This window comes from Leguminivora glycinivorella, chromosome 19 (assembly GCF_023078275.1).
Source record: "Leguminivora glycinivorella isolate SPB_JAAS2020 chromosome 19, LegGlyc_1.1, whole genome shotgun sequence".
Taxonomy (NCBI): domain Eukaryota; kingdom Metazoa; phylum Arthropoda; class Insecta; order Lepidoptera; family Tortricidae; genus Leguminivora; species Leguminivora glycinivorella.
The window spans coordinates 11,519,633-11,531,910 of NC_062989.1; the positions used below are offsets into that span (position 1 = coordinate 11,519,633).

The window sequence follows — 12,278 nt, forward strand, 5'->3', positions numbered from 1 at the left end:
TAAAGTAGGGTATTTTTTTTTCATTTCAACCCTAACGTGTGATATATTGTTGGATAGGTATTAAAAATGAATGGGAGTTTACTAAAATATTTTTTTGATAAAGCTATTTTCAGAAATAATCGCTCCTAAAGTAAAAAAAAAAAATGTGCTCTCCCCCCTCTAACTTTTGAACCTTAAATAAGTTTAAAAAATATGAAAAAAAATCACAAAAGTAGAACTTAATAAAGACTTTCTATGAAAATTATTTTGAACTCGATAGGTTGAATAGTTTTTGAAAAAAAAATACGGGAAACTACGGAACCCTACACTGAGCGTGGCCCGACACGCTCTTGGCTGGTTCTTTTTATTTGGAAATTTTCATGTGGTTTCAATTCAGAACCGCGAGCTCTTTTAATCCCAATAGGAAAAAAAAGTGCCCCAAGGTTTATTCCCGTTCCGTTAGGTACCATTTTTTGGAGGTTTGAAAAATGTATGGAAATCTTGGGACATTTTTTCTCCTATCAGGATGGAAAGACCTCGCTATTTTGAGTATGAATCGCGTTAAAAATACCCATGTTACAAAAAAAGTTAGGTTGACAACTTTGGAAAAATGGCCCACCCACACCATTCCCCCTTTTTGGCCTCTCAAAAACAGTTGCATAAATAAAATACCATAAATGGCATACACATACTCTTTTATCTGTTGTTTACCTGTCTAGATAATTCAGTTATCTTCAAACAAAATGAATGGCTCACCAATGAGCATAGTTTTTAGGGTTCCGTAGTCAACTAGGAACCCTTATAGTTTCGCCATGTCTGTCTGTCCGTCCGTCCGTCCGTCCGCGGATAATCTCAGTAACCGTTAGCACTAGAAAGCTGAAATTTGGTACCAATATGTATATCAATCACGCCAACAAAGTGCAAAAATAAAAAATGGAAAAAAATGTTTTATTAGGGTACCCCCCCTACATGTAAAGTGGGGGCTGATTTTTTTTTTCATTCCAACCCCAACGTGTGATATATTGTTGGATAGGTATTTAAAAATGAATAAGGGTTTACTAAGATCGTTTTTTGATAATATTAATATTTTCGGAAATAATTGCTCCTAAAGGAAAAAAAGTGCGTCCCCCCCTCTAACTTTTGAACCATATGTTTAAAAATTATGAAAAAAATCACAAAAGTAGAACTTTATAAAGACTTTCTAGGAAAATTGTTTTGAACTTGATAGGTTCAGTAGTTTTTGAGAAAAATACGGAAAACTACGGAACCCTACACTGAGCGTGGCCCGACACGCTCTTGGCCGGTTTTTATAATTATTATATTATCACTGCGAAGTATAAAACAAAGTTCTACCCGCTGTCTGTCTGTCCCTAATATGTGTCCTTCGATTTTTTAAACTACGCAACTGACTTTGATGCGGTACCTACTAGGTATACTACCTAGTTAGGGTTCCGTACCAAAAAAGGTACAAAAGAAACCCTTATACATAGTGCCGCTCTGTCCGTGTGTCTGTCTGTCTGTCTGTCACATTACTAAATATCTCGAGAACTACTTATGCTATCGATTTGAAATTTGGAATAGTTATGAACATTGTTAACCTCTACAAATTGAAGGTAGGTATCATTTTTTTATTTTTAACCGTCGCCTCATATCTCTCAAGAAGGACGGTTATCAAGTCGTCTGTATGTTTTTTTTTTTTTTTTTTTTTTTTTAATGTTTGTTCCTCGATATCTCCGTCGTTACTGGACCCAATTTTGATATTTTTTTTTTTGATTGAATGTATATGCATACAGATTGGTCCCAATTTTCTCAGGACCCAGTTCTGATGATGGGATCCTGGAGAAATCGAGGGAACTCCTCGAATCTGAAAGGCATACATATGGTGATTTTTGTGTTTTTAAAGGAACAGTATGCATTTAGGTACGTAACAGTGACATTTGGTGCAGTAGAACTTCTGATGATGGCCAGAACGGAACTCTTCAAATCTGAACGGCACGCTTATAGTGACTTTGGTATTTTTATAAGAACAGCATGCACTTTCATCCAGAACAGTGACATTTGGTGCAGTGGAATTGCTGATGATGGTCAGAACCGAACTCCTCAAATCTGAACGGCACGCTTATAGTGACTTTGGTATTTTTATAAGAACAGCATGCACTTTCGTCCAGAACAGTGACAATTGGTGCAGTGGAATTGCTGATGATGGTCAGAACCGAACTCCTCAAATCTGAACGGCACGCTTATAGTGACTTTGGTATTTTTATAAGAACAGCATGCACTTTCGTCCAGAACAGTGACATTTGGTGCAGTGGAACTGCTGATGATGGCCAGAACCAAACTCCTCAAATCTGAACGGCACGCTTATAGTGACTTTGCCATTTTTATAAGAACAGCATGCGCTTACGTCTAGAACAGTGACATTTGGTACAGTGGAACTGCTGATGATGGTCAGAACCGAACTCCTTAAATCTAAACGGCACGCTTATAGTGACTTTGGTATTTTTATAAGAGCAGCATGCACTTACGTCCAGAACAGTGCCATTTGGTGCAGTGGAACTGCTGATGATAGTCAGAACCGAACTCCTCAAATCTGAACGGCATACTCATAGTGATAGTGACTTTGGTATTTTTGTAAGAAAAGCATGCATTTAAGTTCAGAACAGTGACATTTATTTACATAGTTATGTTTGTTAAGCATACTGAGTTTTCAAGTCAAAGTTTGTCAAGCTTCGATTTCTTATAATATAATCGGATTCATGAGGAATTGAGGAAACTCCTCAAACCTTAACGTTATGTTATGCGTATATTCATTTGTGTTGCCATTTGCCATCTAATAATTAAAGCATTAAAAGCAGTTTTAAAAAATACTTACACATTTCTACATAATCCAACATTCGCAAGTAGCTTTCACCAGAACCCGAAAGGCGACGGTTTTTTTTCTTAAAAAATATTTTATTAATATTGATTATAAAAAATGGCCAAACTGAAAGGGGGGCAAACTGTAAAATGTCAAGTTACTAGGCCTCGTGGGGTATCGTTAGAAAGAGCTCAAATTGTAGGTACATATCAACACTATATATATCATTTTATAATTTTATAAAAAATATGAATCTAGAAAATGTAAAAAATAATTTCCGTATCTGACGCTTCGTATCAAGCACAATGAGACGGGCGTCTTCAAAGTCTCTGACGCTGCTTTTAATACGAGAGCGCCATTCTGGCCGCTGGCAGGGGCGGCTCACTCCGCAATTCTATCGCCGCACTACAAGTACATGTCGGCGGCCGCGAGTTCGCGGCCCATTCAGTAGAGACGACCTTCGCGCGGCGCAATAAAATTCAATGTCGGCTGCTCGCGTGCGGTCCGTTTGTTAATGTAGGTAAGAATTTAGAATGGCGGCATTTTGTGAACATCAAAGGAGTGAGCATTCTGTACTTGTACTATTATATATTCTGTGCCGCTGGGAAGCGTACTCCTCCCATTTTTCAGGTGGTATTCTGCAGGCAGTTAGGTGGCGTTTAAGCACGTCCTTGTAACGCAGGTGCTGCCCACCTTGCTTCCGTTTTTAAAACTAACATACTATACAGGTCGCGCAAATTAGTCACCGAAAGATGGCGCTGTACACAATAATACTCATTAGTACATACTGTTTAGGAGTCTTTAAAGTTATCTGAGAAACTTGAGATTATTGTAACTATTGAGTTTGTACGGAACCCTCGGTGGACGAGTCCGACTCGCACTTGGCCGACCGTTTTATTTAATTTAATAACTTTATAAAAGTAATATATTTGAAGTTTAAATGCTTCCATATATTTCTTTTAAGAAACGGAACCCGTAAAAATAACCAACGTATGTAGATTCCCTTAAGTAGGTCGATTGAGTATGCATCCGGCCCTGAATTCTCATTAAAATTAGTAGTCAGACGAGAAATTCCGGTACGATTAGTATATATTTTTATTTCCCGGCATTAGTATGAAAATACGATACGCAGTCGTTTCCCGATCGTTCTACCGGTATCAGGTGTTGTTTATATAAATTTAACATATATAAAAAAAAAGTGTTAATACAATTGAAAGATTTCCATGTTGTAACTTAATAGTTACCTGGTTCATAAATTTGACTTTTTTATTTTACTTGTGGGACATAAATAATTGAAAGAACTTTAGAACTACGATGCGTTTTTAGTGTTTATTAGTGCATTTACGTACTTAATGCAAAAAGTAGTTTTATAAAGTGCATTGTGTGGATTCTCAGGGCATAAGAATTGTGCGATTATTAAATATCTGCATACGAAAGCGTATACCTGCGTCACCTGCACCTGTATCAGCAGTAAAATTCGAAGTTTTACCTAAATACCTACTTACAAGAAATTCAATATCAATTTTAATAAATCAGTGTATATTTTTTGCAAGAAAGAACGATGCATCCGTCAAGACGAGTGAACGATTCCGTACATTGGTTCATGAACGGGTTGGCGTCCAGAGTGGTCGCGGAGTCTGGGATACCTTCAGATGTGCACCATCTTGGAAAAATCGTGTTGAGGAGCCTTAAGGATGATCCAGATTTCGTTTTACAGGTAATAGTATTTTATGCAACAGGCGTTTAAAGGAGGTCAAAAAAGAGGAGTGGCGTGGGTAACAATTTAAGGCGAAGCCGAAAATTGTTATTAAGACGCCACGAGTATTTTTTTCAATTCATTCAATTTTTTGCACTGTCGTTAGTAGTAGGGTAGTTTGCACTGTCAGCTCAGCTGCACAAAGCCTTCCCGCGCACGCGCGCAGTATCGTTATAACAATGCGTTGCCATGGTTACAAAGCCGAACAATGCGTTTTCAGTTTTTTCGATACTGCATACAGTATGAAACAAAAAACTGAACTACAGTATGGGGTTCTTCATGGGGATGAACTACAGTATGGGGTTCTTCAAAAAAGAGGTGTACAAGTTTCTAATGGGTCGGCAAAGCGCATGTGATACCCCTTGACTGGCAGGCGTCCATATGTTACCGTGACCGTTTTCCATCAGGCGGACAGTATGCCTGTCTGAGAACTAGGGTCTTCGTGGAGTCCCATAAGGTGAATAGACTCGCTGGCCATAAATGAGCGGCTCAGATGGCAAAGTGCTGTGTGCGTAGTAGAGTGCACAAACGCTCACGAAACGCTGACGATTATATCTCTTTCGTAGCTATCTATCTCTATCGCTCTTGCGTATTGGCGCGACAGAGCCAGACTACATTTCTGCGGCGTTTAATTTCGGTGGCGTTTCGCGTCGCAGTCATACCATTTGACTACGGGGCCTAGCTGGGCTAAATGAAACATTGAAACATAAACATAATGAGTTACATTTTATTCTGGTTTCCACACTAGGCATAGAGCCTGTCCTGTGATGAACATAGTAATCCCAGGCTAAGTACACGTGTCCCCCAGAGATTTTTTAATTTTTCCTTTTTCAAATAGGTATTAATATATTCGCCAGCCAACATGCTCCAAAAAGTAGAAAAACCTTTTTTGGCAAAATATCCTCATCTGTAGATATACCTGTTTTTTTTTTCTTATTTTTGGCCTCAGAAATGCGTGGTTAAAATTACTTGTTTCCTCATGAGTCATGTAGCACCGTGTAGTCAACCAGAATAAATTTACCTGAATTTGGGAACGTTTCAGAACATGGAAGGTGAACAAACTGTAATGGCTGCCGCAGGTAGATTGTTTTTCCAAGGTAGATCCGGTTTTGATTAAACAACAATGCAATGCAATAATCAGTTAAAATAAAAAAGATACGTTTTATCACTTATCATATACAAGAACAATAACTATGTCAAGCTGAGGTTAATCGATTAGGAAACGTGAGAACCTACATTAAATGAGGTGATACGCTTTTAAGTCATTGACATGAACGGTATTTAATTGATAATATTATTCATAGATATCTGTTTTCATAAATTCATTTAATGATACCTAATTTGTAAAAGTAGCATTTAAGTAAGCCACGAGTTCGGTGAGCCACCATAAGCATTCTGTATGCATATAGGTACCGGTCTATTGATGCGTTGCGAAATGCCTCAATTCAAAATTTAATCAATTGGACATTGGAAAGTCACTGATAAGTGTCAAATTTTGCAAATTGACAACATTTTAAGGGTCATAATAAGTTACATCCACATGTATTGATCGATATCGTACGTACGTTTTTCCATTCGTCTATGGCCGGCAACAGACAGTCTTAAAAATTCATAATCTTAAAAAAAACTTGTATGCAATCTGACAGTTCAGATCTGTCAGTGTCTTGTCAGCATAGATTTAGAATTATTAAACTAGATTGTTTAGTTAGGTCAAAAAGTGTGTCCACATGAGAGGTAATTGTTTGGGCTGGTGTCCCTCTCGCACTTGTTGACAATGTCAACATTATTCAGTGACGTCATCACTGTCATAAATTGGGGATACCAGTCAATTTTCAAAGTTACTACTAAATCTACTGACACCCAATTGAAAGTATTTTTTAATTATACAAATCTTTGATTTACTGTATCAAAATAATTACATTATAATTATTTTCAAATTTTTTGAAATATATCGAAACCCTAGTTTGAATATAACATTAAAATAAAATAAGAAGTTATAAAGTCAGGTAATATACAGATAAAAATACTACTAATATGGGAACCTCATTAACACTGGCAACACGTGCGAGAGGGACACCAGCCCAAACAATGCCCTCTCATGTGGACCGTTTTCGCTAGTCTGATACGATCGACTTTCTGTTTCAGTAATAAGGTTTAATTTCGTATGGCAAAAAATGTGATTGAGCTGTCCCCTGTAAAGGTCTTTGCTTGTCAGTGTCAGTTTGAACTGTCAGATTGCATACAAGTTTTTTTCAGATTATGAATTTTTAAGACTGTCTGTGGGGAGCCTATAACTTCGCTTGGTCACTATTTCATCACAGTATAATAAAAATTAAAAAGTACTATCGTAAAGTATCTCCCGCTCCCCGCTGAAAGTGCCGCCCACCGCCTCTCGGTTACCTCACAGTCGACCTGTCATAGCTCACTCATACAAGCATGGTACGCGTTCACCTACACGAGCTTGGACTGTGCGTAGGAACGCGCCTCTCCATCTTTAAACGCCATGTCCGAGATGTGATCTCTGACAGTTTTAAAATGACTAATATTGTAGCAGTCATGAATTTATATTTCTTCTAGATTGACGGCGCGACCGGGGAATCTGAGACCAATGGATCAGTGCTTGAAAGGACCGTACGCTGTGCCATCGCGCTCAAGAGCCGGGGTCTCCAGCGCGGCGACGTCATCACTCTCATGGCTCCGAACCACATAGACTTGGCTATACCGTTCTATGCTGCGTTGTACCTTGGAGTCATTGTGTCTCCTATTGATAGGACTTCAAGTGTTGGTGAGTTTTTACTGAAGATATCACGGTTGCACTCTAAAAGAGCTATGTGTTACGCTGTGCCTTCGCACTCAAGAGCCGGGGTCTCCAATGTGGTGACATCATCACTCTTATGGCACCAAACCACATCGACTTGGCCATACCGTTCTACGCAGCGCTTTACCTGGGAATCATTGTGTCTCCTATTGATAGGACTTCCGAGTGTTGGCGAGTTCTAATGAGGATATAACTGCTGCACTTAGCAATTCATTACACTGTTCCGTCGCCCACAAGGGCCGTCTTGTAAGACAAATCTAAGGGTTTCTTGTTGCCTACATAATATAGGTATCATTATTGTTTTGACAGCCATCTCAGCTGACTTTCTTAGAGTTCTTCAATGATTTTCTCTTCACTATATAAGGTTAAGGTATAAAGGCCAAACACTTTTTGTAGATGAACTCCAACGAACTTTCGAAGTGACCAGACCAAAGGTGGTCTTCTGCCAAAACAACCGGGCCCAAGATGTGCAGCTAGCTCTAAACGGAATCGGTTCTGATGCCTTCATAATCACCTTTGATAAAGGAGACCAGCTCAGCTTTCCTGAATTCTTGGAGAAGTATGGGGGTGAAAGCCCTATCGATGAGTTCATGTAAGTTTTAGAAATGTTTTGTTAGAAAAATCCGTCCTAGATTAAAACCGAGTGACGTTACTTAAAACTGTCTTCTTTAGACCAACAGATTTCGACCCAGAAGACACTATTGCCCTCCTATTACCCACCAGCGGAACTACAGGACTGCCCAAAAGTGCTGCCGCTACTCATAAGAATTTGGCAATCACAGCTCCATATGACTGGTAAGCATCATACTTTTCAGTTTTCTATTTTATGCCAACTCTAAATTTAACCAACACATCATAATTATTGTGTACAAAGAAAATACATGTCAGGATACCTATATCAAAGGATATAATCCAACCTTAAATTCTGTGTTCAAAGTTTTAAAATTTGTTTTGTTTCTTCTGTGTTCAAATTTGTTTTTTGCCTTTTTTCAGGATCCGACACACGAAGTTCCCAAGCCCTACAAGGATGGTATTCGTCATATCACCCTTACAATGGCTGACTGCAATAGCCATGTTCCTGGCATCTCCGATCATGCGAATAACAAGGCTACAGTCATCACAGACATTAACGCAAAAGCACACGTATCAGCTTATTAACAAATACAAGGTAGGTAATAGGGTGGACAGTAAGTCCTCATAGGTCCAAAGGTCAATGCAGGCACAGTATACGGACATTAAGGACGACTCAGTAATAATTCTTCTAACAAATTTTGTGTTGTCCTCGAGTAGCGCGAGCGAGGTGCAGAGAGTACATGCGGTACCGGATGATGCTGGTCGCGTCAGTACGCGCCGCGCTGTGTGGCGCTGCCAAGGTCGCGCGCGGCGCGTGCGAGACAGGCAAATACCGATCGCGGGAGATTAACTACTGATTCGTCCTTATACTTGATCACAGTCAGACATCAGTCTGTGATGCAGGTTCAAATCCTTCGGACGCTTGACAAAACGCTGCACGCAATGACTGTGAAATAGTTCTGTTGGTAGGACAAGTGTAGTAAGGTAAGAGAAACTTTTGGTGTCTTACAAATAACATCTCCTGTGCAATCTAGCATCATCGATTTCTTTGGTAATGTCTGACGAGGGTCTTGATAGACGAACCGGTCCAAATTGCAGTAGATGGATTTTGGCAGTGGAATTCAATTCACACGAATGTGCTGAAGGCACCGAATAGAGAGGAATGGAGGCATGACGTGAACCCCCTAGCCAATCGATAATGACTTCACAGTCAGTGGTCAACCATTTTGTGAAGAGTAAAACTACACAATATTATAATTTGGTATCGTCTTTAACCTTAGCTACATTTCATTATTTCGTTGCAGCCAACCTTCAAGATAGTCAGCCCGACGTTTCTAACAACCCTTCTAACACCGGAGGGTTATGAGGAGTGCGACTTCAGCTGTTTCGAGACAATCATGATAGGAGGCAGTGCCGTTACAGCCGATCTGATACAGGAGATTAAGGTATTACCTACATGATAAATTACTCAGGTAGGCAGGTAGTTTGGTGAACAAAATCTAGCACACGTCTAAACACGTTTCTTTCATTACTTCTCGCAACTACTCACCAACCGCCTAATCACAACGGATGGACGGAACGGAGTACCCAACCAACCCGCAGACTAAACTAGTTTAACCAACGACCAAAGAAGTGTGTTGCTTACAAGACCATTCTCTTTTTTCTAGAGAAAAGCACCGCGCGCTGAAGTATTAAAAGGCTATGGTATGAGCGAAGTCACATCACTGGTGTTTATAAATGAAGGTTTAAACCCCGGTTCTGCCACCGTAGGGAAGCCTATGGGCTGTTTGCAGTACAGGGTAAGTTGATAAATGAGCCAACAGAGGTTATTTTTATCCATGTCCTGACTTATAGAAATAAGTCCTTTTGAAAGAACACTCCTCAAATCCAAGGGACACCTTGAGAACTCTAAATAGACAACAAGATAATCATAAGTATTAGGTATGAGTCATGGACGGAGTGGTCTTTTACTATCGTCATATCGCCACTATGAGGAACCTTGTTAAGGATACCAACACCAAAGCGTTTATAAACTCCTCCCAGACCGTTCCCCACTGCTGGGCAAAGGCCTGACCAGCAGACTTCCAATCTTTTCTATTAAATGCAGTAGGGCTCCGTTCAAAATGATAATAAATGCGTCTGATGTCTCTCCATCACCTAAGCCGACCACTCTGTTGGTTTTGAGGGGTATCTCTAATCAGCAGGGTTAGCACATGATCGCCGCGAGAGTATGTCGCGAGAAATAGACTACCCGTCCACATGTCATTAATACAGTTAGGATACCTGTGATCTATCTCGCGGCGACATAATCTCGCGGCAATCATATGCTTGACCTACTGGTTTAATAAAATACCGATTCTTTCAAATACAGTTAATAGACGTGGAGAACCAAGAGGACATCTACCAGCCATACAAGAACGGGGAACTCTGGGTTAAAGGACCTGGCATAATAAAAGAATACTACAGAAACCCTGAAGCGACAGCAGAAGCGTTTGCCGAAAACGGCTGGTTTAAGACCGGTGACATGTTCTATAGGGATGATAACTATAACTTTTTCTATGTGGAGCGAATTAAACTGCTGCTGAAGTATATGAATCATCAAGTAAGTAATCTATCCTATGTCTCTCACGTGGATCTGAGGTTGAAAGAGTCACAGGACTTAGGCAACTCTGTGCCTTTTTCATTTGTGTCCCAGGCCATGCAGTGTCTGTTATACATTTGAAGGCCAATGATAATGACCTATCCTAACGAAAACAATTTGCTCCTTTGCTTTCCAATAGAATTTTTGACAGAAAAGTCCTAGATGAACCATATGGATCCTTAAATGTTGTCCACATTGTCACACCTTTAACCTTTGATTTGCTCGACAGATCTCCCCAGTAGAACTGGAAAGTACAATCCGCCGGCACCCAGGGGTTCTAGACGTGGCCGTGATCGGTATACCGGACAAGCGAGGGGACTTACCGGTCGCTTGCGTGGTGCGACGACCAAGACACTACGTCAGTGCTGAAGAGATAGAACAGCTCGTCAAAGGTATGCGATCCGTCAACACATGGGAGTATTAGGGGAAATGACCGGTATACCTATACCGGACAAGTGACAGTACTTACCAGTCGCTTGCGTGGTGCGACGACCAAGTGCGATTATGTCACAGCTGAGGAGATAGAACAGCTTGTCAACGGTATGTGAAATACGTAAACACAAGGGGGGTCGTGGATGTGACCGGTATACCGGACAAGCGAGGGGACTTACCGCTCACCTGCGTAGTGCGGCGGCCAAGAAACTACGTCAGTGCTGAAGAGATAGAACACCTTGACAAATTTATGTGAGATAAGTCAACACCCGATCGAGTGTTTGGGACCGTAACAGGTACACCGGATAAATGAGGGGACTTACCAGTCGCTTGAGTAGTGTAGTGCGACTGCCTTGGCACTAAGTCAGTGCCTAGCAAATCGAGCAGCTTATCAAAGGCTTACAAATAATCCATACTAATGTTATAAATGGGAAAGCGCGTGCGACTGTTTGTTGTGTGACGGCAAAACGGAGCGACGAATAGACGTTATTTTACACGTGGAGATAGTTGAAGGGATGGAGAGTGACATAGGTATGCATAAGTTTGCATAGAGTATTCCGCAATCGAATTTAACGTGAGCGGAGCCGCGGGAAAAAAAAAATATAAAAAAAATCAATCAATTTTAATTGAGGCAAAAAAACCTTATAAATGACAAAAACAACCATGAAAGTAAAATAAAAGTAAAATAATAACAAAAGCTAGTATCATTAATATAGAGCAAAATTATATTTGAAATCGAATTTTAACCTAAGGAATTATATTACTTTCAGATACTTTGGCAGAAACAAAACAACTGAGGGGAGGAGTGATATTCCTGGACGCGATTCCACAAACAGCATCCACGAAGATCCACCGGAGAAAGCTCAAAGAGATTGCTATACAAATGTTAACAAATTAAACATTTACCTACCTACAGAATTGCACCTATTTCGATTCACCACTTCCTTTACTACGAATACCGTGGAGAGGCGGTGGTGTTGCCAACAGTAAATAGTGATAACTACCAACTACAGATTTCATAAATGTTACTTTTATAAGACCGAATAAAAACTTCATAGAACTCCGAAGTCAAACAAAACAAATTTCGCATTAAAGAGACAAGTCGTGCTAACCCTACTACTTTGTTTAGATGTTTCTGTTGGTGTACAGTCAACCAATCGGGACCCTAGGCCACTGTAGAACTATGTCATAGTGACGTTATAAATCAGATTGTAAGAAATCT

At 40.0% G+C, this 12,278-nt stretch overlaps 1 protein-coding gene across 2 annotated transcripts; it reads left to right on the forward strand.

The window, feature by feature from the left end:
• The first annotated feature begins 3,963 nt into the window (after positions 1 to 3,963).
• LOC125236410 (luciferin 4-monooxygenase-like) lies at positions 3,964 to 11,974 on the forward strand. Of its 2 annotated transcripts, none has more exons than XM_048143201.1 (11): positions 3,964 to 4,306; positions 4,394 to 4,553; positions 7,170 to 7,377; positions 7,807 to 8,002; positions 8,083 to 8,205; positions 8,404 to 8,578; positions 9,288 to 9,428; positions 9,651 to 9,782; positions 10,355 to 10,585; positions 10,854 to 11,016; positions 11,827 to 11,974. In XM_048143201.1, the coding sequence occupies exons 2-11, from the start codon at positions 4,398 to 4,400 to the stop codon at positions 11,952 to 11,954; spliced, it is 1,653 nt and encodes a 550-aa protein (XP_047999158.1). In that variant the 5' UTR covers positions 3,964 to 4,306; positions 4,394 to 4,397; the 3' UTR covers positions 11,955 to 11,974. The 2 variants fall into 2 exon arrangements, with proteins under 2 accessions (XP_047999158.1, XP_047999159.1); XM_048143202.1 differs by having other exon boundaries at positions 3,985 to 3,997.
• Positions 11,975 to 12,278: the final 304 nt, after the last annotated feature.

Excerpts from the sequence above, each read along its gene's own strand:
- LOC125236410 (XM_048143201.1), top strand. The coding sequence starts at position 4,398 with ATGCATCCGTCAAGACGAGTGAACGATTCCGTACATTGGTTCATGAAC. Across the intron at positions 9,429-9,650 it reads ATCTGATACAGGAGATTAAG|AGAAAAGCACCGCGCGCTGA; the intron begins GTATTACCTACA and ends TCTTTTTTCTAG. Across the intron at positions 11,017-11,826 it reads GATAGAACAGCTCGTCAAAG|ATACTTTGGCAGAAACAAAA; the intron begins GTATGCGATCCG and ends TATTACTTTCAG.